Source organism: Dendrobates tinctorius, unplaced genomic scaffold (genome assembly GCF_039654945.1).
Source record: "Dendrobates tinctorius isolate UK_male_01 unplaced genomic scaffold, ASM3965494v1 ptg000230l, whole genome shotgun sequence".
NCBI lineage: Eukaryota > Metazoa > Chordata > Amphibia > Anura > Dendrobatidae > Dendrobates > Dendrobates tinctorius.
The window spans coordinates 1,559,066-1,586,713 of NW_027361897.1; the positions used below are offsets into that span (position 1 = coordinate 1,559,066).

The 27,648-nt window shown below is 44.0% G+C and overlaps 1 protein-coding gene across 1 annotated transcript in view; it reads right to left on the minus strand.

Annotated features, from left to right (window-relative positions):
* Nucleotides 1-3,045: 3,045 nt before the first annotated feature.
* The window catches only part of ARL3 (ARF like GTPase 3), a 68,170-nt gene continuing 43,567 nt past the window's right edge, over nucleotides 3,046-27,648 (minus strand). Inside the window, exon 6 of the mRNA XM_073555758.1 lies at nucleotides 3,046-7,080. Within this exon, the coding sequence (XP_073411859.1) occupies nucleotides 7,033-7,080 (48 nt within the window). The 3' untranslated portion in view covers nucleotides 3,046-7,032. The remainder of the gene's footprint in view (nucleotides 7,081-27,648) is intronic.

The following is a 27,648-nucleotide window of genomic DNA, read 5'->3' on the forward strand; positions in this document are numbered from 1 at the left end:
ACCCATTGTTTTATCAACCCGAGGTGATTCTTGTGAATATCAGTTAAAAGATTATGTCAATTGTAAAACACACAATGTTGTGTATGCATTGGTCTGCCCATGTCCCTTAGTGTACATTGGACAGACATCACAGGAGTTACGCAAACATGTGCAGCAGCACACATCTAACATCAATTTGGCCAGATCAGACCTGGCCAAAGGCAAAATTTTGACCACCGTTGCTTCCCATTTTTTTGGATTTTCACAATGGATCAACCAGGGGTCTTGTGGTGGTTGGGCTACAGAGGGTTAAACCCAATATTTGAAGATCTGATCGACAGGGGGAGCTATTACGGTTGGAATCCAGATGGATTTTTCAACTTAATTCTGTTAAGCCTGGTGGCATATATGAAGACTTATCCTTTACTGGTTTTCTCATGAGCATGACATAATCTAAATCTATATTTGGAGCTTGCAAAAAATGAAGATATCATCATGGATATCTTACATTATATGCATATATATGTTTTACCTTGTGGTGCTGGTTACTGACTTTGTCATTTCTTGTCAATGGTTTTATAATTGGGTGGTGCAATAGGATAAGTTTTGGGATGTTTTTGGCGTATAGCTCTTTTTTTTTTATTGAGCATTGTTGGTATTTTTGGTTTGGTGGGCTTTGTAAAATTCACCTGGTGGTCAAAAATACGTTTAAATATTTTTTTGAGATATATTTTTGTTTTTGGATGACTATAGACCGCCATTTGATTATTATCCATCATATATAATAATATATATTTTTAAAATGATTACCCTTATTGATTATACATAGGATGTGCACCTTTTGATGTGTTTGGGGTTTCCCCATTCACACACTGCGGTTTGTGGGGACTTTTTTCATTCAGTGGTGGCCAGAATATCACGGCGGTGCCATATATAGAATGACCGCGGTGATTAAAAGCACTGTGAAATTTTTTTTTTTTTTCCATTTTATATTTTTTTGGGGCTGACACTGCTTGTGCAGTTAGTATAATATATTGAATGTTCATGAGATCTTGCACTAATCGCGGTGCTACAGTTGAAGATTGAAGAGGGCGGATATAATAATCAGAATTTGCATGAATACTGCTATGTCATTTTCTGCCGCTTTATACATTGGATTTCAGGCTTGTGGATTGCAGGCGCGTCATAAACTTTGGATACGTCATCTCCTGCTGTCTGGAACGCAGGAGCTTTCATCTGTGACACGCAGGCGGACCTCATACTGCTGTCTGGGACTTCCCACACATCATCTGCGCATGCACTATCATGCAAACACACCCACATTATCGCCTTCACTCAGTGGACGCCGAACACAGGTGTCGGAACCCACTGTGGTGATTTGCAGTTGCATTTAAGGGTCATACACACACCTCATAGCTACTTCCCCTGACGAAGCTGCTGGACGCAGCGACACGCGTTGGGCGTTGTGGACAGTGTGATCTCTGGGTAATTATATGTGATTGTATATTGCATGTTTTTTTCTTTCCATCTGAACAGCACAAGAGTAAAACTTGGGCAATATGGATTAACCCTATATACTGGAATGGGGAGCATTCCTTTATAATTAGCTGTCAGTATTTTTCAGCTTTGATACATTGCGATTTATCACTTTCACGTATTACCCTGTATTCAGTTGAGCATAAATTTGCATTTCATCATGACTATGTATCCACTAGTCTGCATGTCTTTTCACTTGTTTTTAATGATGTTTTATTGTGCACATTTGCCTGTTTGGTATATGTATGTCTAATAAAAGCCTTTTTTTGATACTGATTCATGCTGTGAGTGCACGTTTTTCTGTACTTCTTTTCTAATTTTGATTTTCCGTTCTCTTGGTACAGAGTTGCACCCAGCATCAATATTGTTTGTTACATTCTGTGGTGCCTGCCTATATCTCATTAGGCTATGTGCACACGCTGCAGATTCACCTGCGGGTTTTTTCCCACGGAACCACAGGTAAAACCGCAGGTAAAGTGACCTGCGGTTTTGCTGCAGTTTTGCCCTGCGGTTTCACACCTCTACTATGTTAAAGGTGTGAAACCACAGCGGAATCCGCAGAAACAATTGACATGCTGCGAAAAAAACCCCGCAGCAAAACCGCGCGGAAAAAACCGCAGCGTGAGCACTGCGGTTTTGAAAACCCATAGGGTTACATGGTACTGTACCATGTCTGCGGAACTGCTGCGGTTCCGCAGGGCCAAAACCGCAGCGGAACCGCAGCAAAAACCGCAGCGTGTGCACATAGCCTTACAGTGTCATGCACATGACAGCGCAGCAAACACAGCTTATGATTAGCGGTAAAATCATAATCGTCGGTCAGACAGCCGCGGTTCCTATGCTGTCAAATGACAGTGTGAGCCCCCAGCTGTGATCGGAGATAAAAAGTTTACCTGAGGTCACTGGTGTCGGCTGATGGGACTACTGCTCCCATCAGCCGACACCTGCTGCTGCTAATAACAGGAACCACGGCTTTTCTGACAGGTGATAATGATTTTACCGCCAATCAGAAGCAGTGTTTGCCATGACAGTGTGGCAAACATTGGATGTTCGGGGCTCCCATTCAAGTGAATGTGGTCCGGGTTCGGGTATTGCTCTGGTAAACCAAACTTTTTGTACCTGTTTGGCTGGACCCGACCATCCAGGTGTCTGCCCATCTCTATTTCTTAGTGCTCCAGTTATCTTCTTCGCCATCAAGATACATTGCTTTAGGCAGCTAGTTTTCCTTCCCTTCATCCTTCTGATGGTTTTCAAAGACCGTTCCAAGTGGCTAGGAGAATGATTCCATGATGGCCGCTTACTATCCTCAGCTTAAATGGTAAGTAAACACCTTATCTCTAACTGTTGGTTTGAGCATGGTTACTACCCTACACAGTTGGTGGAAAGCTCATAAAACAAGGAGACTGCTGCTATTTCACAGAGAACGGCTCATGCAACACAGGTTAACAGTGTCCAGGATATGAGACATTGGTGGCATATCAATCCTTTTTTTTAGGGCCCTCTTAAATAAATCAGCAAAAGACAACTCGCTGTCATATATTGTAAATTTATTCCACGTAAATGGTGACATAAACAAAACGTGCATATTGGAATTGTCTTGATTTCAACAAAAACTGTCCCTTTCTCAGCACACAAAAGAAACACATAATAAATATGTAAATTGCCTCCCACTAGACAGATCCAACATTTATTGTGATTACTATACAGTATATTCTAAAAAAAACCCAGCAATTAGAATGTGCATCATTGCATTGTACCAACTAGGTATGAAGAAGGGGCAGTAAAAGGTGTAGAAGAGGGAAGATTTACTATATGTCAGAGGGTTTGCGTAAATCTGTCACTATCCCAAGAGCTGGTCAAAACACATTCATTTGCCAAAATACAATGGTCCAATTGATCTAAAACCTACTAAAAAGTACCAAAAATAGTACTAATGAAACTTGCACAACTCCTGGAATTAGTGACGTCAGACCCATCTGCACTGCTCTTTGACCATGTTTCCATATGAACGTGTGACATCCTCTCTATTACACATTTCTTGTTGTGTTATCATTTTTGCATTTTTCAACTTTTCAATCAACTTCTGGTACCGCAAAAAACTTTGGTCATATGTAGAAAATGTTATAAGGAATGCCTGAAGGAATGGGTTGCCATTTCTGCATTTAGAGATGTTATTCCACAATTGGCAGGACAGAGGAAACTGTCGGAAAATAGGAAGGTACTAAGCAAGTATCCTAATCTATTCAATAGTTTGCATGCATGACACAGGCTGGGCATTTGACTATTACCATGCATGGCTCTCAGAAATAAGAGTTGCTACAAAACTCCATTAAAAGGGGTTGTCCAGACTTGTGAATCCACATAGTATGCGCTGAGAAGATTCTCTAGTGCCGGCACTGAAAGCGGGCTTGTCTGCAAGGATGCTATTTACATACATGCGGTCACATTCAGACTAGACGTGTGTGAATTGAGCAAGGCCGGACACGTCTAGTTGGAATGTTGCAGGAGTATGCAAATCACATGACTACCCACTTCCGGAGAATTCGCACAGCATGCACTGTGTGCATTCACAAGTCTGCAGTTACATAGAGTGACTGCACACTTGAGCCCCAAGCCTGGGTAACCCCAATAATCATCCGAGTCTTGTAATCATTAAATTACAACTCTAGAGTTTTTGTTTTTTTCAGCACTGGAGTGGTGCTTCTAATCTAAGGTCCGTGACCCGAGTATTATACTCACTTGCTACAGTCTTCACCTTCAGTCATCGCGGGTCTCCAGCAGTTTGTGACCTGCCAGATCGCTCCATTGTCTGCTGGAGTGAGCAGGAGGTCACTTTTCAATGCAAGCCTATGACAGCTTCATTCTAGCTTTCATAGAATTGCATTAAGCACCTGTGACCGTTACGGTCGCAGCAAGATGGTGCCACAGGACCAGAGCGGTGCCCCAAAAAAAGGTGAAGATGGTGGCAGATAAGAATGAGAATATGGGGCAGGGACCTTAGGTTAGAAGCACCACTCCAGCACTGTTAAACAAAAAAAATCCAGCTGAAGTGGTGCTTCAAAATTAAACCCAATATCCCAATTTTCCCAGTCACACTCAAGATGTCCAGGGGATCTGGGTTGTTTTTCTATCTAGAACTTACTTTGAATAACTGCCTTAAAGGGATTTAAAATAAAAAAAAGATGCAATTTTACAAATAGTCCTAATGAATCATCAATTAACTAATCACATATTTGCTAGGTTACACCGTAAATAAGCAGGAGGCAGATTGCAGAGGGTAGCTGTGGTATCTGACTACATGGAGGTTTTTTTTTTGCAGTCTGTTACCATGGAAACACAGGCCTCTTTTGCAGCACTAGAATTTTATTTAAAAACTTTTGCAGACCTGCTTCAGTTGTAAATGCATTGGAACAATGAAAAAAAAATGATTGCAACGGTTAACAATATTTTAAAGATGTCCATGTACAGGGAGCTGAAATGATCAATTAGGTCAACTATATATGTATTTCCTTACCTATATGGTGGTGACTCCCTATATTTATAACCTTACGGAAACAAAAATGTTGTGTTCAATCTTCTGCAGTCAGTTTCTGTCAAACAGCACCATAGACCCCACACGCCAGCATCTTGAACCCTACATTTAAATTGGTGTACTGTAGAGGAACTGGTCAGATTTCGGTCAAATAATTTGGATTTTTTTAAACTCATTTACACATACAAAAAAAAACCATGCAGATTCTAAAAAGGATAACACAGAAAAGAGTTTGTGCTGTTAGTAGAGTTTGGTGGAGTTTTTAGTGTTAAATATAAAGCCAGTCTAACAGGCAAAAAAGCTAAACAAATCTTAAAGGGAATCTGTCACCGTTTTTTTCCAATATAACTTAAAGCCACCACCTTTACGCATGTTTTATCACAGTCCAGCAACCTAGAAATAAGCCCCCAGCTCCCTCTATATATATAAAAAAAAATATGTTTTATAACTCCTTACGGCTCAGTCCGGTCTAGTGGGAGTCACTTGTCTTGTGCAGCGCCTCCTCTCTTCCCGCTTGCTCTCCTCCTGCCTTGTGTAATGTGAATGATGCCTCCTACATCATCCACACAGCACCACCAATCTCGCTACTGCCCAGGTGTCGTGCGCTCAGCTCTGCTGAATTCAAAGTCCTGTAACGGGCATGATCCAGGAGACACCAAGAGAGCGGATGGCATGGAAGTAAATTTGGCAAATGCCCATTACAGAGTGAAGATTCTGTGCCAGGAGAGGCATCGGCAGTGCTGTGTGAATGATGGACGCATCATCCACACCAAGAACGGCAGGAGGACGGAAACTGTGGGGGTAAAGGGGGCGCCAAACAAAACCATCGGCGACCATCAGACTGATCCATGATGTAGAAGTGTAATAAATTGGAATTTTTCAATGTGCACAAGGGTTTGGGGATTTATATACAGACTTCTGGACTGCGGTAAAATAATGGTGGTAGCTTTAGTTTATATTGGGAAAATCCGGTGACAGGTTCCCGTTAATAACTGCTCAAAAACTCCATGATGTAGAACTCGTTTTCATTAGACGATACAAAAACATGTAATTTAATCATATGCGTTGCAAATCAAAAAAATGATAACCTATATAATCTTATTTATGGAAACATCTCTATGTGACCAAAGGTATTGTAGCACTATAAAAATGGCTACCATGACTAAATTGTTATGGCAAAAATTTACTACCAGAAGACATTTTTGTTTTGCTTTTTTTTTTTTGATTTGTCAAATTATGATCGGTAGAGCTCGTCATCATAACTGCTGTTTATTGGCAGCTACCAACTTCAGAGAAAAAAACTGCAAATAAAAACTAATCAATAGGTTATCTGGGTCTGTCATTATTGTGAAGGAACAGAATATAGAACCCGGGCAGATATTTAAGTAGTTGCTACTTGCTCCAAGTCTACTCCAATCACAAGTATTGCTTCTTAAATCAGTGGAAAACAAGGAGATAAGGAAGAAGAAAACTTGTGACCATCAAGAAATGCTCCTTGGGATTACGAACAATTGTGGCTACTAAAGTTACTAAAATGTTGTTTAGGCAAAGCCTAAGTTAAATGCTATTGGTGGCAGATCTAAGAAGCAGAACTCACATTTCCATCCTGTCCCTTGCACTCCAGCGGTATTTAGTGACGAGAGGCCACCTGGGCATTAATACAGAGCAGCTACTATTTAAAAACGTTCCTACATCACCTACTGACGCCAATGTATGGTACAATAGGCATCTAACAAAGACTCTTTTCTACACCTACCGTAGATGCTCAGTTACACTGGGGTTTAAAGATACATGACTTTCATTGAAAAGATTAAATACACGGCAGGAAGGCTAAAACAGTGTAGACATGCTTTGTTTGAAATGATCTACTCCTGGCCAGCGTATAGTGTTTTTTTTCCTGTTTAATCGGGAATTGGTGCAAAAAGACAAGTTAGCTTTGACCTCAGAGTCCTTCGCAGATGAATAGAAAGTTGCTTTACAGTTCATTATTTCTTCTTTGCATTAACATTTTTGCAGACCCAGTTCATTCCATCCTACAAAAGAAAAAGAAATGTATGAAATACGAGAATAATTCTACTTAGCAGGTCCAATTCTATTATGCTTTCGAAACTAAATATAGACATAGCTAGATTCTGATTTGCCACGAAGCCCGACAACTTTTACAATCTACAAATATGTCATTGTGTAGCTATTTCATACAGCGGCATGTAGTTTGGGAACCACTGGTCAAAATTACAGTTATTGTGAACAGTAATACATATATAACAGTTATATATTTTCATATCTTTTAAATTTTGAAAAATTACAAAAAGGAAAATGGGTGGGCACACTACATGGTTAGTACCTAGTAGCACCCCATTTTGAAAGTATCACAGCTTGTAAACGCTTTTTGTAACCAGACAAGAGTTATTCAATTCTTGTTTGAGGGATTTTCATCCATTCTTCCTCGAAAAATTCTTCCAGTTATGTGAGATTACTGGGTCGTCTTGCATGCTCCGCTATTTTGAGCTCGAGCCACAGATTTTCAATGATGTTTAGATCAGGGGACTGTAGTCTGTTTTATATTTTGATGTCTTTAGGACCATTAGCCATTTGTAGAAGCCATCCTCTTTTCAAATTCAGCTTTTTTACAGATGGTGTTATGATTGCAACTAGAATTTGTTGAAATTTCAAGGATTCCATTCTTCCATCTACCTGTGAAATGTTCCTCCTGCCATTGGCTGCAACACAACACCAAAGCATGACTTATCCCACCTGCCCATGCTTAATGGTTGGCAAGATGTTCTTTTCCTGAAATTCTGTGCCCTTTTCTCTCCACACATATCTTTGTTCATTGTGGCCAAAGAGTTCTATTTTAACCTCATTCGTCCACAGGATTTGTTTCCAAAATGCATCAGGCTTGTTTACATGTCCCTTTGCATACTTCTGATACTGAATTTTATGGTGAGAACACAAGAGAGGTTTTCATCTGATGACTCTTTTATGAAGACCACATTTGTGGAGGTGTCTCTGAAGAGTAGAACAATGTACCACAACTTCAAAGTCTGCTAAATCTTTCTGAAGGTTTTTTGCAGTCAAGCAGGGGTTATAATTTGCCTCTCTAGCAATCCAACGAGCAGCTCTAGCTGAAATTTAGCTTGGTCTTCCAGACCTTATCTTGACCTCCACTGTTCCTGCTAATTGCCATTTCTTAATTATATTTTCAACTGAAGAATCGACAACTTGAAAACGATTTGCTATATTCTTATAGCCTTCTCCGGCTTTGTGGGCCTCCACCATTTTCAGAATGCTAGGCAGCTGCTTAGAAGAACCCATGGCTGCCATTTTTTAACACAAGGTTAGAGAAGGCAGGGTTTTTATAAAGCTGGGAAATTTGCATCACCTGGCCTTTCCTAACAATGATAGTGAACAAAGCCATAACCCTGAGGCTACATCCCAACGATCAAGAATAGTAGCGTTTTAGACAAGGTGTATTTTCACTGCGTTGTATTTACTGCACTTGTTTGTCAGTACATGCAAATTTACTGCATATAATGAGATTCTATTGGTCAAAATCCACCTATACATATGTGTATGTCATGTATATATTGTGGTGTAGTTACCACTATGTCAGCTAGGGGGCGCTGTGTGGGTGTCCCAGGACGGGTGTACAGGCACATTCAGTGTGGTAACAGGAGCAGGGTCCTAAATGACCATTATGGGTCTCAAGGTGGGTGGCCTTGGGATGCAGGCTCCAGGGTGTATTGATCAGCAGAGGTACTGCTGATCTTTCTGTTACACTGTGTCAGGGAAGCCTGTGTGTGTCTATACAACCTTTAGTGATGTCATAGCCATGTGATCACCTGTGGGTGTGGTTACAGGGCTATGTAATTGAGGTGTTTGGCACATGTGAGAGAGTGTGAGAGTGAGTCTGTCTGAGTGTGGACAGACTTCCATGTGTCCAGGTGGGACACTACAGAGAGTGTATATGGGGAGGACTACAGTTCCCAGCATGTGCTGAGACTCTCAGTCCGAGTCTGAAGCCACGGACATTTCTGTTCCTTTGCCTGAAGTGAAGGTTACATTTCAGTGTTATGCTGTCTATGGTTTATGGAGTAATAAACCTGGTGACATTTTAAAGGAACATGCCTCATGTTTGTCTCCCGCTGCACCTAAGCGAGTCGAATCCCTACAATTGGTGACAGACTGCGGGCAGCGATTCCCAGAAGCACGTGTGGCAGCGCTGGCGATTCTGAGCCAGGAGAGCAGACGGTCTGACAACCGTGAGTAATACTGACCGAGGTCAGAGAAAGTGACTGTATTAATATTTGTGGGATACCTCTGAGGAGAAGAGGCGTCCAGGAACCTGTGGGGCCGACACAGGTAACAGACAGGAGTCTGTGTTGCACTGACCAGGGTCAGTGAGAGACTGTGTTCCTGGAGGGGTCAGTGAGCAAGGTCCTGGAGGGTCAGTGTTGGGAGGTTCTGGGAGAGGAATCGGATCCCTGGAACACGTGCTATGACCTTGGACCTGGTGAGGCGTGTGTTGGGCAGTCTCAGGCGGAGACGGATGTCCTGAAGAGCACCCGCTGAGCCCCTGGACCTGGTGAGGCTGGTGTGTTGGGAGACCCTGGGAGGAGGGTCGGCTCCCTGAATAGCACCCGGTGTGCCCTGTGTGTTGGACGGTCTCAGGTGGAGACGGTACGTCCTGAGTGGCACACGAACAGGACATGTGAGAGACTGTGCATGTGTTTTTTTTTTTTCTTTTCCTCTGCAAAACCTGAAGGTGCTTGCTGTGGCTCAGTGGGGTCACGAAGGTCTCGCAGCACAAGGACCTGGTGTTTTCTTTAAGGGATCTGCCCTGGGAGCATTGGTAGCAGACGCTGTCTGTCTACACCATCCTGCTGCAGCTTTATTGCATGTGACTAAGCGGATACAGTAGTTGTGGCTTTACACAACTATTAAGGGTGAGTACCCTGTATTATTGCTGCATAACCCATTATACCTGCACTGGTAAGGCCCTATGGGCGCACTTTTGTGGCTTTTTTATCTTTGAGGGTGACAAGCGGCTTCCAGTAACCCGGCGGGGTTACGAAGGTGACAAGCGGCTTCCGGTGGATCGGCGGGTCCACGAAGATGGCGCAGCAGGAGCTGCAGTGACACCAGCCGCTGTGTATGTGTGTGAACAGCAGCCGGAGGTGCCGGTGATCAGTGACAGCAGGAGCTGTGGTGGTGCCAGCAAAGACTTGTGTGGTATCGTTAAAAGACAAACTGTACTGTGTGAACTGTGGCCTAAGAGGTTCTGCAGGACGGACATGGGGAAATCCCAAAAGGGGGCGGTGACCCAAAAGGGGGCGGTGACCCAAAAGGGGCGGTGACCCAAAAAGGGGCGGTGACCCAAAAGGGGGCGGTGACCCAAATTGGAGTGGTAACCCAAAAAGGGGTGGAAACCCAAAAGGGGGCGGTGACCCAAATTGGAGTGGTAACCCAAAAGGGGTGGAGTCCCAAAAGGGGGCGGTGACCCAAATTGGAGTGGTAACCCAAAAAGGGGTGGAGTCCCAAAAGGGGGCGGTGACCCAAATTGGAGTGGTAACCCAAAAAGGGGTGGAGTCCCAAAAGGGGGCGGTGACCCAAATGGGAGTGGTAACCCAAAGCGGGGTGGAGTTCCAAAAGGGGGCGGTGACCAAAATTGGGGTGGCAACCCAAAGCGGGGTGGTGGTCCAGAAAGGGGCCAAGTGTGAAGAAGTGACAGCACTGGGTGTCTCAGTAGGTATGTCTGGAGTACCGCAGTGTATGTGCAGGTCTTTTTCAGAATGTGGAATATCCTTTCCGGGGAGTAATGATGGGCCACAGATGTGTACAGTGATGCTGCACCGGGAAGGAGCCTTTGGTTGGCTGGAATCAGAGAGTCAGGTGACTCTGACAGGAACTCCTCTCGTTTTCTCTCTGACCGAGAAAAACATCAGGGTTCGCTGTAAACACGGGGTCACGGTGAACTACGCAGTAGACAGAGTAGTGTTTGAGGGGACCAAAGGTGGTGAGTGCCAAGGTAGAGGAATACCACGGGACTTAGTCTATGCCTGGGAGAGGGGCCGGGACTTTCTTTTGTTTGATGACGTTTGGTCTGACGATGGAGATGCTTCGACTGTGGGGCAAGCGGACACTGAGACAGTGACGGCTCCTGACATGGACAGGTCAGAGGTAGAACTGACCAGAGGAAGAAGTACATCTGCCCAACTGACGGACCTGACGTCTCGTGATAAGACAGATGGTGGGCTGGGAGATGAGACGACTGGACTAGACACATTGGTGCTGGACGGTAACTGGAGGGTTCACTCGACTTGGGTGACTGACCCAGTGGTACCCTTTAACGATATAATTAAAGAGGTAGTAGTGAGACACGTGATGGACAAAAGAGAGCAGGATCGTGAGATACAGCTGATAAAGGAGACTGTAACAGAACATGTCGAACGGGAAAGAGTCCTAAGGCAAGCAGCTGAGCACAGAGTGGATGAGCTGGAGAAGGAAGTCTCTGAGCTCAGAGGTCACCTGTCAGCGTGTAAAACCATGAACAAGACCCGGTTGGAAGATATAGAGGTGCTCAGAGAGGCCCAAGAGAAGCATCAACAGGAGATTCTCAGGAGAGAGGATGAGCGTCGCTACCTGGCAGACCTGGCAGAGGAGAAAGATAAAGTTCTGCAAGAACTCAGTGGAGTAGTAAAAGGTCTTCTGCAGGAGAAGTGGAGGGGCGAAGACGTACAGCGGCCTTGCCCGACTGATAGCAAGGCAGAACTGCCAAAGCCCATCTTGGAAAAGGGTCCTGAAGACTGTAAATCTCAGGAAGATGGTGAGCCAAGAGCTGCACAAGACAGTCACCCGGTCTTGGCAGATATCTTGAGGGAAGTGTCCGTGGGGAACCCAGAGCCATCTGTCCAGGATGAGAGCAAGTCCATGACCTTCAAGTGTGTGATGGAGGTACCCGAAGACGTGCGAGAAGCGTGTGCCAGCGAAGGTGTGCATGAGACCTTTAAAAAGGCAGTAAAGGCCTATAGTGTGAGCTGGGCACCAGAAACAGACCAGTTGGTGATACTGGCAGAAACGGAAGACACAGAGAGAAGGGTGGCTGTCCTGAAGGAGATGCACCTACAATGTCTCCGCACGAAACAGATGCTCGTGAAGCGTAATTGGAAAGCCGCTCGACGTCTGGAGCTTGCAAGGGAAGCACAAAGTCGGCTGGGCTTTGTGGAAGACATAATTCCGGTGCCCAGAAATCTGGTGGGGAAAGTCGTTGGCAGACTTGGAAAGGTGATGCAGGAGATGGTGAATCGATCCTGTGTGAAGAGAGTGAGGATCCCACCTGCTGGTGAAATCCAAGTCGTTATTGAAGATGACATGGTTCCTGTCATTGTGGTTGGTTCGGTGGAAAGCATTGGGAAGCTTCGCATGCTCCTGGAATATCGGGTAGCGTACCTGAAGGAGATTGAGCAGCTAAGACAGGATCGACTGCAGATGAATGAGCAGATAGAGAACGTCAGGTTGCGTCCCCCTCCAACCCAAGGTGTAAGGACCCGAAGGGATCCTCCAAGGAATGAAAGGACAGGTAGTCGAAGGCAAGAACGTCGAGAGTCCGCAAGTGGCCGTTCTAATCTTAGTAACATAGGCACGAGACTCGGTGGTGGACATAGCGACAGAGGGTCAGACTCAGACCAGCTAGTTGGCCCAGCTGGACGTGGGACTCATGACCGTGCGAACTGGGAGAGCCAGCCAGTGAGAGAAAGGTCGCGTGATGAAGCACACTGCAGACAGGTGGAGACTAAAGAGTGTCTGGTCACACTGACGGACGTTGACGGGAAGGCCAAAGCCCAAGGCCGCGATACTGACCGCTGGGGGCAGGGGAGGCCTAACGTAAATATGCAGTATGACTACCGAAACAGACGGAGATGGTCCTCCCGACTGGTAGGGCAAGGTGACATGGGTGCCAGGTCTCAAGATCCCTGGGTGATGTCATGTGTTCAACCCCACAAGTTTGAACAGAGGGGGGAGGTATGTGGTGTAGTTACCACTATGTCAGCTAGGGGGCGCTGTGTGGGTGTCCCAGGACGGGTGTACAGGCACATTCAGTGTGGTAACAGGAGCAGGGTCCTAAATGACCATTATGGGTCTCAAGGTGGGTGGCCTTGGGATGCAGGCTCCAGGGTGTATTGATCAGCAGAGGTACTGCTGATCTTTCTGTTACACTGTGTCAGGGAAGCCTGTGTGTGTCTATACAACCTTTAGTGATGTCATAGCCATGTGATCACCTGTGGGTGTGGTTACAGGGCTATGTAATTGAGGTGTTTGGCACATGTGAGAGAGTGTGAGAGTGAGTCTGTCTGAGTGTGGACAGACTTCCATGTGTCCAGGTGGGACACTACAGAGAGTGTATATAGGGAGGACTACAGCTCCCAGCATGTGCTGAGACTCTCAGTCCGAGTCTGAAGCCACGGACATTTCTGTTCCTTTGCCTGAAGTGAAGGTTACATTTCAGTGTTATGCTGTCTATGGTTTATGGAGTAATAAACCTGGTGAAATTTTAAAGGAACGTGCCTCATGTTTGTCTCCCGCTGCACCTAAGCGAGTCGAATCCCTACAATATATATATTTCTCAATATATATCTCTGTATATTTTAAATATGTATTACAGTTTTACATTATATGGGTGTAATATTATTTCAAAAAACAAAACTTCCTTCTCACCCCCAATGGGGGGTGGTCTTTTTGTCCTTTCTCATTTTCTGGTCCTCAACGAGAGGCCTGGGAGTTGGTGGATTCTGCGCAGGATCTCAGCATTGCGCTTTTCTGGCGATAGCACTTTGTACACTACGGTTTACCGAAAGCCTACTGCGACCAATTCCCTTCTTTGGTGGGAGACCCACCGTTCTCCCCCATTAAAGAAGAGAATCCCCAAGGGTCAGTACCCAAGGTTAAAAAGAAATTGCTTGACCATGTTTGAATTTATAAAACAAGCAAGAGATCTATGTATGAGGTTCCTTGATAGAGGTTACCCAAATTAGGTTCTAAGAAAGGTATGTCAGTTTGCCATAGGCCAAGATAGGGAAGCCTTACTGGCCCCAAAACAGTAAAATAGAAGGTTCTGACGGTATTAGAATGGTGGAATGGTGGCAACATATGACAATGGGTCACCACAGGCGAGAGTGATAATGGAAAAATACTGGGATGTTCTGACTGTGGATAAAGATCTAAAGGAAATAATAGGATCAAAACATCAAATCACCTTCAGAAAGGATCGCTCCATAGGTGATTGAATAATACAAAGCCAATTTGTAATGCCCATGTGTAACGAAATTTGGCTACCAATGAGACCTAGGGGCAATTTCAGGTGCAGTGGATGCATAGCATGCTCAAATATGGCACCTGCAAAATATTTCACCAGTAATACAACAGGGGAACGCTTTGAAATTAGACATTTCATTAACTGTAGAACGAAATAGGTAGTTTATAAGGCAACCTGTTTATGTGGGAAGGAGAACTAAAGAGGAGAATTGGGGGACAATTGGGAGATATCTCTAACAACAGACACATTGAAATTAGACATTTCATTAACTGTAGAACTAAATAGGTAGTTTATAAGGCAACCTGTTTATGTGGGAAGGAGAACTAAAGAGGAGAATTGGGGGACAATTGGGAGTGATAGCAAGGTTATCTCCTTTATTGGCATATATTGTGTAGCAGAGGAGGTGACATCAATAAAGTCCTGCTACGAAAAGAGGCTTGGTGGATAGTCCACCTGGGCAGCACCACCCCAGGAGGACTAAATGAGCAGCTAAATTGTACCGGTTCATTTAATTGTCTCTGTCTATTCCAGTAATGGTAATTGAACCTTTATGGCTATATATGGTTCCCACAGAACTCGCTAAAGTGTCAGGCTATTATGCTAATGACTGTGACAGTCGATTTAGATAGGCATTGCCACAATCCTGTACCCACCCCAGACCAAACCACTCTCAATGAGAAGGTGGACACTTCCAGATACAGTATGATGCATACCGAAGAGGTGAGATAATCTATGCCATTACAGCGAAGGGAACTGGTTTTTAGTCTGACCGGATAACTATGGTTACAAGAATACGCCGGATGTGAATAGGAGACATCAGCATCTCGTCTCCTGTGGAGACGCTATTAAATGACATGGCCTCTTTGGTAGATCTAAATGTTCAATGATGTATACTGAGGAGGAGTGAGTCTCCTGCCGCACCTCCGGATGTGAGGTCATTGATGACTAACTTGTAGTCCTGTCGGGTACCCATGGCTACAAGGATACACCGGATGTGAATGGATGACATCTGGACTGCTCCCCTAATGGAGACGTCAATAAGTGGCACGGTCTCCACGGCAAACCCAAATACTTGATGAAGCATATTAATAAGGCTAGGTCCACATTGCGTTAGGGCATCCGTTTAACGGATCCGTTAAACAATTCATAGAATCATAGAATCATGAGCGCTCACGCTAATGTCACTTTTGTGCACTTTAGCGCCATAGCGCTAACGGTATGTGTTAACGTATGGTAGCGCTATGGTACCAAGCGCTACCATGCGTTAGCCCATACAATCCTATGCACAGCGTTCGGGTTCGTTCGCTGTGCGTTATTGCCAACGCATCCAAAAACGCTGCAAGCAGCTTTCAGGGGTGCGTTAGAAAATAACGCATACTCGCTAACGCATGCCGATTTCGGCATACGTTAGTATGCGTTATTTGCATTGCCGTCAATGGGTGCGCTAACGTATCCGTTAGATAGCTTTAGCGGCGCTATCCAATAGCGCTAGCGGATTCACCCTAACGCAATGTGAACCCAGCCTAAGAAGTGACGTGCCCCCGGATAAGATGTTGCGGGAGCACAGCTCTATAATGGGAATTAAGGGATACTTCCTAGTAAATGTAAAGTGTCGATACTAGGTGTTGAGCACTATCAAAGGCCCTTATATAAGGATGATAGTATTCTTGTATGACATAACCATATGGTGACATATTGAACAATGTACTTAAAGCGTTGCCAAGGTAATAAAGAAGTAGGTATTCAACATAACCCCTCCCCCGGAAGTAAGATAGAACACCTCCAACAGGAGGGAAAAGGTGTCTATTTAAGCAAACATCACCCCATCTTTTGGAAGGAGAGGAGAGCACTCTGTTCTCCCTCGAGGAATACCCACTATTGTGGGATCCGTTTTTTCTGTTTTGTTTTTCCCTCTATTCTGGCACTAAGCACTCTGAAGCACTGAGGCATCTTTTTGCTTCATGAAACAGAGATCAATGTGGACCTCATGATTTGTTTGTGCAGAACGCCCCGCCCAGCAAGTATACTCCTCTGATGACATTTTGAGACGGAGAAAAAAAAATGCGTCAGGAGGATTTTCGTTTGGGTTTTTTAATTTGAGGACCTTCCTTGGGTACTGGAGCACTTGCGGAGGGCACGACAGGCAGGATAGGGTTAAACAGTGGCTCCTGAACATCCAGATGAATCTGTCCAATATGGTTACCCTCTACAGATGAAAAGGGTGAGACTGACACTTTTTTGCACTCTTATGCACAATGACACTTTTGATCTCTGTATGTTCTATTTTGTTGTGGTACTCTTTTGCTAGTGTGACCTCATTGTAAGAGAGAATGGTTAATGATTGAACTAGGAGTTTCTACACCTAGCAGAATTTGCACTTATAGGTTCAATGAACCATTAATGTGTGTTTTGTAAATACTCACTTGTGGACCTAGATTCAAACATTTCTGTATCCACGGCTAATGTATTTTAAGTGTGCATTATTAAATGGTTATCTTTTAAATGAATCTTTCCATGCTATAAAATATCCTATTCAGAAAGATAGAATCTGCAGTAACTAAGGAGGCGGCAGAGCTTGTGGCAAAATAACATTGTAAGCCTCAGCGTCAAACATTATACTGTGGGGAAAATAAGTATTTGATACACTGCCAATTTTGCAAGTATTTCCACGTACAAAGAATGGAGAGGTTGGTAAATTATATGATTTTTACATACTTAAATTGCATTTTATTGCATGAAAAACGTATTTGATCGGCAAAATTTCTAGCTCTAAAGGGGCCTTTACACATAGCGATATCGCTAAAGCGTCACCGATTTTGTGACACCTCAGCGATATCGCTATGTGTGATACTTACCTCCGACCGGTTCCCCCCGCTGTCTGTCGCTGATCGCGCGAGATCGTGCAGCTCCATTTCTCGTCGAGCGCTTCCTGCTGGGGCCGACGAGCGACGCGTGGACGCGGGCAGGAGGACGTCAGGATCGCCGCGTCTGAAAGGTAAGTAACGATCGCTGCTGCGTCGCTACATCGCTGTGAGATCTGCCTGTGTGGCAGCTCACTCGCGACCATTTAGCGATGCACCAGCGATCCTGACCGGGTCGTATCGTTGTCGGGATCGCTGGTGCATCGCTAAATGTAAAGGGGCCTTTACAGATCTGTTAGTTCTTCTTAAGAAGCCCTCCTACTGTGCACTAATTACCTGTATAAAAGACACCGTCCACATACTGAATCAATCACACTCCAACCTCTCCACCATGGCCAAGACCAAAGAACTGTTTAAGGACAACAGGGTCAAAATTTGTAGACCTGACAATAGTCAAGAAGATTAGAGAGACGACAACAACTGTTGGCACAATTATTAGAAAATGGAAGAAACCCAAGATGACTGTCAATCGTCCTCAGTCTAGGGCTGCATACAATGTCTCTCCTCTCGGGATAAGGACGATTCTGAGAAAGGTCAGGAATCAGCCCAGAACTACATGGGAGAACCTGGTCAATGACCTGAAGATAGCTGGTCTCAAACATTACCGTTAGAAACACACTATGCTGTCATGGATTAAAATCCTACAAGGCATGCAAGGTCCCCCGGTTCACGCTAGCACATGCCCAGGCCCGTTTAAAGTTCACCAGTCACCATCCGGATGATGCGTGGGAGAAAGTCATGTGGTCAGATGAGACAGAACTTTTGGTATCAACTCCATTTGCCGTGCTTGGAGGAATAAGTTCACTTACGTTGTACAGTACAAGAACAGTGGATGGGATTTATAGAAATCCCATTCCCACTTTGTTTCTATTTGATGTTGCGTAAAGTCACCTGCGGTGCGGGTTTACAAGCTGCAGCATGTCACCGCAACAGAAATTTCCACAATAGATATACAGCTCTGGCAAAAATTAAGAGACCACTGCACAGTTTTATAAAAAACAGTTTCTTTACATGTCTGACAGCCATTCCATTCCAGTGTAAGTTGAATTCCAACCAGAGTACACATCATTCTACTTAATGTGCTTCTGATTAGGTGATCACCTGAACCAAATCTTATTTAACAAAGGAAAGTATAAAAACCCTGCTGTGGTGCTCACAATCCTCATGCAATAGGACAAGCTGGATGGCAAAACAAGTGCTAGTAATATCCCAAAAGTAATAGGAATGAAAAAATAACTTTTAGTCATGCCAAAGGAGTTGAAAAGAAAAGTCGAGTGAGGAAAAGAAGGGCTCAATTCTGGCTTTACTAGCAGAGGGATACAGTGAGCATCATGTTGCCTCCATCCTTAAAATTTCTAAGACGGCAGTCCATTACAACAAGGTCAAGCAGCAGACATTGGGGACAACAAAGCTACAGACCGGCAGAGGGCGAAAATGACTCTCCTCTGACCGGGAAGGCCGTCATCTTATTCGAATGTCACTCAGCATCTGCAGGATGACATCAAGTGACCTACAAAAGAAATGGCAGCTGGGGTGAAGTGCACGGCAAGAACAGTTCGTAACAGGCTCCTAGAGGCAGGCCTCAAGTCATGTAAAGCTAGAAAAAAGCCTTTCATCAATGAGAAGCAAAGGAGAGCCAGGCTGAAGTTTGTCAAAGACCATAAGGATTGGACCATAGAGCACTGGAGTAAGGTAATCTTCTCTGATGAGTCTAATGTTCAGCTTTGCCCAACACCTGGTCGTCTAATGGTTAGAAGGAGACCTGGAGAGGCGTACAAGGCACAATGTCTTGCACCCACTGAAATTTGGTGGAGGATCGGTGATGATCTGGGGATGCTTCAGCAAGGCTGGAATTGGGCAGGTTAATCTTTGCGAAGGACGTATGAATCAAGCCGCATACAAGGTTATCCTGGAAAAACAGTTGATTCCTTCTGCTCAGGCAATGTTCCCCAACTCTGAGGACTGGTTTTTCCAGCAGGACAATGCACCATACCACACAGCTAGATCAATCAAGGTATGACTGAAGGACCACCACATCAAATCCCTGTCATGGCCAGCCCAATCCCCAGACCTGAACCCCATTGAAAACCTCTGGAATGTAATCAAGAGGAAGATGGATAGTCACAAGCCATCAAACAAAGAAGAACTGCTTAAATTTTTGTACTAGAAGTGGCATAAGGTCACCCAAAAGCAGTGACTGGTGGAAAGCAGCCAAGACGCATGAAAGCTGTGATGAAAAATCATGGTTATTCCACAAAATATTGATTTCTGAACTCTTACTGAGTTAAAATATTAGTATTGTTGTTTCTAAATGATTATGAACTTGTTTTCTTAGTATTATTTGAGGTCTGCAAGCACTGCATTTTTTTTTGTTATTTTGACCATTTCTCATTTTCAGAAAATAAATCCGAGCATTAAATTTTGTAAGTTCGGAGACATATTGTCAGTAATTTACAGAATTAAAGAGCAACTTACATTTTATTCAAAAATATACCTATAAAGAGAAAAATCAGACAAACTGATAATTTTGCAGTGGGTTCTTAATTTTTGCCAGAGCTGTATGTTGGATGCGGTAAATCCGCATTGTTAAGTGAATAGATGCGGATTTACCTGCGTGATAAGAGCGCAGTGAAAATACGCTGCATCGAAAGCGCTGCTACCTCCTGATCGTGGGAACGTACCCTATAATGTAGTTCAGTAACATAATGGTAAAAAAAAAGTGTAAGAAAAAAAAAATTATGCTTATGTTCACAGTTTCTAGAACAAAAGCCCATAAAATATATGTGACATGTAGGAAATAAAAACAGTTGAAGCATAGTAAGTGCAGTCAGTACAGTACGGGGAACACCAAAGTCTACGGCTTCACATTAAATCTTGGGAATATCACACAGGGGTTTATAAGGCATAACTACAAAGCTGGGTGCATTACATTACTGGGTGATGGCCGTGGTCACATAGGATAAAATTTGCCCTTTATCACTGGCCAAAGATTATTTTTAATCAAAGTACTGAGTTTTTAAACGTTAATCTATACTGAACAATACTAGCTCAGCCACTATGGAGGCGGATGGATGTAGGAGGTGACAGATGGTGCTTCAGTAAAGATGTTGCTGTGTTAATGTTAATGCTGGTTGCTTGTCCCATAAAGTGGATTTATAGGTTGGAATAGGTAACAGGCTTAAAGGAGAAGTAACATGATATTATTATAGCAGGTAGGCTCAGCGGTAGGATAAGCAGAAGAATACCACATTATGAGGGCTAAAATAATCACCTATACAGGCAGGTCTAGAAATCTGTTGCACCACTTAAGACAACCAGCAAGACTGAAAAGCACAGATTTTCTTCTGCTCTGTGTGGATAGGATCTGAATATCTGTATTCAGACAAAATACAATCCTTTACTGAAAACAGCACAGAAACTAAAGATGCATTATTCACCTCAACTACTTAAATGGCTTGTTCAGGCTTCAAGTCTGCAGTGACTCTATGTGGCTGCAGACTTGTAAATCCTCACAGTGTGCAGCATACACACTGTGAGGATTATTCGGTGACGGAAGTGGCCGACATGTGACTGCAAGTAAATACATGCTATCAAGTGCTGACTAGATGTCACGGGTGTGTCAGATGCAGCAGTCACTCTACATCTGGCTGCAGAAGATCTCCGCATTTGGCATTGCCTTTTTAATCCTTCTGATTATTGGACCCAGCAGCAACCTCCATCCGTCTCTAATTGACACACCTGGAAATGGGGGTTTATAAACTCCCAGCCTGCTTCAGCGAGTCGCCGTTGATATTCACTTTTTCCCTTGTGAAGACTTGGACTTCCTCTCTGTTGCTTTTGGAGGACGTTTGGTGTTATCACTCTGGAGTCTGCTCAAGCTAAGTTCCTCTCTCTTTGTTTGTCTCCTTTGTTGTCTTTAGTTATCAGTGGGGACTGACCAGTGCTTATCGCCTCCCTCTCCAGGGCCTAGCTCTAGGGATATACAGGGCTTAGGTTTCCTGCTCGACAATTGGTGTGGAACCATTTTAGGGATGGTAGGGTAGGCAAGGCGTTATTAGATCTGCTTAGGGGTCTCCACTTTCCCATTCCCTAGTGTTTGGGCTTCCTTCCCCTCATCAAGACTTGTTGCACTTAGTCTTTCCCACACTGTGCGTGACACTAGACTTCCAAAGCCTCTTTCAATGCAAGTGAACTGAGCAAGGCCAGACACTTCTAGTCGGGATGTGCCCGGAAGTATGCAAGTCACATTCAGGAGACTTATGACAGAGCGCACTGTGAGTGCTGTGAGGACTTGGAGTGACTGCAGACTTGAGCCCCAAGCCTGGAAAACCCTTCAATGACTAGGTATTAAAAGGCTGTTCCTCAGTTGTGCTTCATGGCCTCCAGACTTGCCAGGGGGCGGTGCACTTATGATTGACAAAGACTCGACCGGCAACATCGTTTGATCCAAACTGTTCGTTGGTCACCAGAGGAAGCTTTGCCTCTGCAGCATTGGAGGGGGTGCAGCTTCAGAACAGCATCTACAAGAACTTTTGGAAAAATCTTGCTGCGCTCCTTGAATAAGAGACCAACCACTGCTGAGAGACTGCAAAAGGTGAACCGTGACCAAGGCCATGGACAACAAACAATAAAATTAAAAATACCTTTGTTCACGAGAACAGAGGTAAATCGCAAAGCTGCTCATTTCTACAAGCACTTTATGAGGATTATTAGAAAACTCCTTTGTGACAAGCTATTTTTTTTTCAAGTTTTGCATCTCCGCCTTTCACCAGCCATAATCTTTTAATAATTTTTAATGACAAGGCTGTATGAAGTTTTATTATAACTGTTGCCTTTCTAACATATATTTTAAGTAATTTATACAGGATATTATTGTGTGATTTAATTTTTTTTTTAAGTCGCGAATACAAATTTTTTTTTAAAAAAGCAATTTTTGGTATCTTTTTTGATTATACTTTACTGTTCACTTTTCCCATCAAATAACCCAATCTTCAGTTTACTGTCTTATAATACTTTTTCCTATTTTTATAGTGTGGTAAATACTAGTCTTTTTTCCCCCATTTTATGGGTTTTATGGGTATTTCATGTTTTTTCCACATAACTTGTCTCCTCAGGGTAGGTGCACACGATCAGTAAACGCTGCGGTTGGACACTCGTACTTGTGCAGCATCCAGATGTTACAGCATAGTGGATGGGATTTTAAGAAATCCCATGCCCACTTTGCGTCCAGAGATGCCCGCAGCTCACCCATGGAGACGACCATGGGGTGCGTCTCTCCAGACTGCAGCATATAAATTTCTCTTCTGGAAACGTGAGTCTTCGCAACATAAATTTCACCCATACATTCTACTGGACGAGGTGAATCGGCACAGTTAAGTGAACATACGGAATCACCTGCATTTGAAAGACGGCAGCGCTTTGGACGCAGCGAACATGTGATGCATCCAAAGCGCATCCAGTTCCGGATTGTCTGCACATACCCTAACAGATCTTAAAAAAATCTCTGGGGAACTTATTTTTGTTCTTTATAGTACACTTTTCCTATAATAACTAGGGCTGCTAAAGGACAACAGCCCACTAGTGTCACAAGTCACTAGCGGAGCATATCTAGGACTCGGCATTGTTGTTTTACCTGGCAGAGACCCAGAAATCATGTACACACGTGGTCAAAATTGTTGGTACCCCTCGTTTAATGATAGAAAAACCCACAATGGTGACAGGAATAACTTGAATCTGACAAAAGCAATAATAAATAAAAAATCTATGAAAATAAACAAATGAAAGTCAGACATTGCTTTTCAACCATGCTTCCACAAAATTTAAAAAAAAAAATAAAACTCATGAAATAGGCCTGGATAGAAATGATGGCACCTATAACTTAATATTTTGTTGCACAACCTTTTGAGGCAATCATTGCAATCAAACGATTCCTGTAACTGTCAGTGAGACTTCTGCACCTCTCGACAGGTATTTTGGCCCACTCATCAAGAGCCCACTGCTCCAGTTGTCTCGTGTTTGAAGGTTGCCTTTTCCAGATGGCATGTTTCAGTTCTTTCCAAAGATGTCCAATAGGATTTAGATCAGGGCTCATAGAAGGCCACTTCAGAATAGTCCAATGTTTTCCTCTTAGCCATTCTTGGGTGTTTTTAGCTGTGTGTTTTGGGTCATTATCCTGTTGGAAGACCCATGACCTGCAACTGAGACCAAGTTTTCTGACACTGGGGAGCACATTTCTCTCTAGAATCCCTTGATAGTCTTGAGATTTCATTGTACCCTGCACAGATTCTATACACCCAGTGCCAGATGCAGCAAAGCAGCCCCAGAACATAACAGAGCCTCCTCCATGTTTCACAGTAGGGACAGTATTTTTTTCTTGATATGCTTCATTTTACCATCTGTGACCATAGAGCTGATGTACCTTGCCAAAAAGTTTCATTTTGTCTCATCTGTCCATATGACATTCTCCCAGAAGCTTTGTGGCCTGTTAACATGTAGTTTGGCAAATTCCAGTCTGGCATTTTTATCATTTTTTTTCAACAATGGTATCCTCCTTAGTCATCTCCCATGAAGTCAACTTTGGCTCATACAACGACGGATTGTGTGATCTGACACTGATGTTCCTTGAGCTTGAAGTTCATCTTTAATCTGTTTAGAAATTTTTCTGGGCTCTTTTGTTACCATTCGTATTATCCGTCTCTTTGATTTGTCATCAATTTTCCTACTGCGGCCACGTCCAGGGAGGTTGGCTACAGTCCCATGGAGCTTAAATTTCTGAAAAAATGTGCAACTGTAGTCACAGGAACATCAAGCTGCTTGGTGATGGTCTTATAAGTTTTACCTTTAACATGTTTGTCTATAATTTTCTTTCTAATCTCCTGAGACAACGCTTTCCTTCGCTTCCTCTGGTCCATGTTGAGTGTGATACACACCATGTCACCAAACAGCACAGTGAGTATCTGTGTGAAGTACAGTATTCAGATGTACAGGACATCTTGTTCTCCGGGATCCATCTTTGTGCTTGCGACGCCATTTTGCTGTTTACGAGTTAAATTTTCTAACTTAACTAGATGAAAGTTCACGGCTGTTATGAAACCAGACTGTTCCAGCTTGTACAAGATATGAGATGAGACCCTAAAAGAATGTGCTATTGTTCTATATTCTACGTCACGCAGCTAGGGACATATTCCGATTTTCTTGCAATACTATTGGCTTAAATGTATTACGATTCTATTGGTAGCTGTATACTTTGCATAATTAAGCAGAATGCTATGTAATGTGAGATTCAGTAAAGGGGCTCAGTGATCTGCCTGGATCCTCCCGTACAGAGACCCCTGTCTCCGTGTGGTCATTCCCAGTTGCTAGCAACGCCCTGTGAATTAATTTGGAAATCACTGGATCAACCGTGAAGGGTTAATTTAGCCCTACCTCAACAGTTTGGCGCCCAACGTGCGGCCCACGAACAGGGACGCCTCTGCCCCCGGAGGACAACAAGACAAAGGACCCTCGGAGCGGACACAGGTGCTGGAAAATTGGGACTGATCACCCCCCCACGACAACCACGGTAAGTTGGCAGTTATACTGTTCAGACTGACCGTTGGTGTGGTTTTCCTGTGCTTGTTGCTGCAAAGAGGATCTGATGTTTGTCCCCTGGTGGGGTGATTCATGGGTGGAATCATAAAGAGGTGCAGTCCCGTTGGGGGCCCAGTGCTCGAACCATACCTCATAAGGGATGGACGGACACCCCGGATTGACCAGTGATTGTGACTCTCTTTATAGTCAAAATATCCTGAATTCCTGATCATTGTTAGTAATCAGGCGTGGTCATGTGATCGAAGATGGGTAGGATACATAACTCAGGTATATAATATAGATATATATATATAACCAGAGGTGTCCGGAGGGATAGTCTGAGACGCCCTCCGCCTTTCACTTAGTACCGCGAATTTTGGGCAATCCCAGAGGGGGATTATTGACCCTGTGGAACAGACTGATACGGCCTCTCCAGATCTGTGCACAACTGAAGGATATTTAGCTCTAAATGAGAGAATCCGTGGAAGGAAAAGAAGAATTTTGTGGCTTGGCACATGAATTGTGTGACGAAGGTGTCAGGAAGAACCGAGAAAGTGAATTCTGATTGTTTCTGTTACTGCTATGTTGAAGAAGGAAAAATTGGCTATTATTATGGCAAAGACGGGATGTATTGTGGTTCAAGCAAGTGACTGTGGTGTGAGAATTTGATTGATTAAAGAAGGAACTAAGATCCAGACAATGTGTCAGGAAGTGGAATAGTTAAAAGAATGATTTGAAAGAAGAGGTCTCCCTGCTAGATGACAATTGTACAAGGAGACCGAGAGTCGCAGCCCCCACCTTTTCTTTGTTAAACGGTATCTATTATCAGCCACCGCTGCCAGCCTCAGTCCCCGCTAAAAAAAAAAAAAAAAGTTTTCAGAAGAATTTAACCCGTCTGTTCAGCGTACAGAGAGAAAAAAAAAAAAGCAAGCTAGCAGCCAGCAGCTGCTCCAGCCCCCACCATTGTGCCTAGCGAGGCTGCGAGTTCACAGTCCCTTATCAGTATCAGTGTGCCCTCCAGCCCACACAGCAAACTCTGGCCCCCCCCTCAGACTTCAGCTACTGGGAAACCTGCTCCTCAGCCCCTCCCTGCTAATGCTGGTGCTGTGCCAGACTCGAACACTTTCAGAGATTGTCATTCCCCTGCTATTTTAATCGGAGTAGATGGTAGACCCAATTAATATACTTTTATAAACCCTATTTCTGTGGGACCTTTTCCCAAGGTTACTGTTCAGTTTGTAATCTCCCCCACATGTCCAGTAAATTTACTAGGGGCAGATTTATTATCACAGTTCCGCTCCGGAATACAATTCCAAGATGATGGTCAGATGGCTCTTACATTATGAAGACAGTGAGGAAATCTGTATTTTGCATGCCCTTCCTACAGTTATGATGGCCCTGATAGGCCCAGATCCACCCCCAATAATGCCTGAGGATCAATGACTCACCCCATACCTCTCAGAGATACTATCTAAACTCTGGTCAAAAGGGCCAAATGATATAGGGAAAATGCCTGTAGAACCAGTAAAAGTGTTTCTCAAACCTGGTGCCTAATCCTCATACTCTTTTGTCCCAAATACCCCAGGATGCTGCTTGGTTTACAGTTATTGATCTTACCAATGCCTTCTTTAGCATTCTGTTACACCCAGACTGCCAGTTTCTATTTGCATTCACTTAGCAGGGACAACAGTTAATATGGACAGTTATGCCACAAGGGGCCCAAAACAGTCCCAACCAGTTTGCAAAAAAATATGAGCAGGTGTCTTTTGCCATTTCTGCCATTGTTAACCTCCTTAAGTATCCTTAAGTATCTGGCAGCACTGAACTGTCGGGTTTCGGCCTCGAGACTTCAGTTCTGCCTTGGTCAAGTGATATTCTTGGGTCACTGTCTCCTTCAGGGTGCCAGACACCTCGCAGAAGAAAGAAAAATAGCTGCCAGCTCCCTTCCTTTCCCAAAAGATGAAACTGAACTCCAGCGTTTTCCTGTGCACTTATTGTTGTCAGTGGATACCGGATGCATCCCGCATAATGCAACCCCTTTACAACGTCTTGAAAGACGACATAATGAACTATAAGGAAAGATGGCAGTGATGAGGATTACCTCCAACATGATTGTTCCCAACTTCTGACTGAAGAAACAGCTACTCCACCAAATGTCAGTGAAAATCCACTCCCAAATCCTGATCTGGTGTTATACACGGATGGTTCAAGATATGCTGATGAGTTTGGTAGATTCCACACGGGATATGCTGTTACCACAGAGGACACTGTAGTGCACGCAGCTGCACTCCCGCCCTCACAGTCAGCACAAGAAGCAGAACTCCAGGCTTTGTCTACTGCATGTACTTTGGCCAAGAACAGACGGGCTAATATATACACGGACTCACAGTATGCATTTGGTATTGCTCATGATTTTGGAGCTCTATGGGCCAATCGAGGGTTTACTACTACTGCCGGAACCCCAGTGAAAAATGCTGAAGCTGTTAAAACCCTCATGGACTCGATCAAATTACCTACTCAGGTGGCCATTATCAAAGTTAAGGCGCACGGTCCTAGGACCAGTCCACAGACTGTTGGCAACACATTTGCGGATATGCAAGCAAAAGCCGCCGCTCTCTTACCCGTTGAACCAACCATACCAACTATGGTGACCACACGCTCTCAGCGTAAACAGTTACAAGAAGCACTGACCTTACAAGAACCTGATGATCTACAACAGACTGAAGTTTTCTGTCGAACCCCACGAGACCGCTTAATGACGATGCAGAGAATGTCTCCAAAGGAAGAGGTGAAGCAAT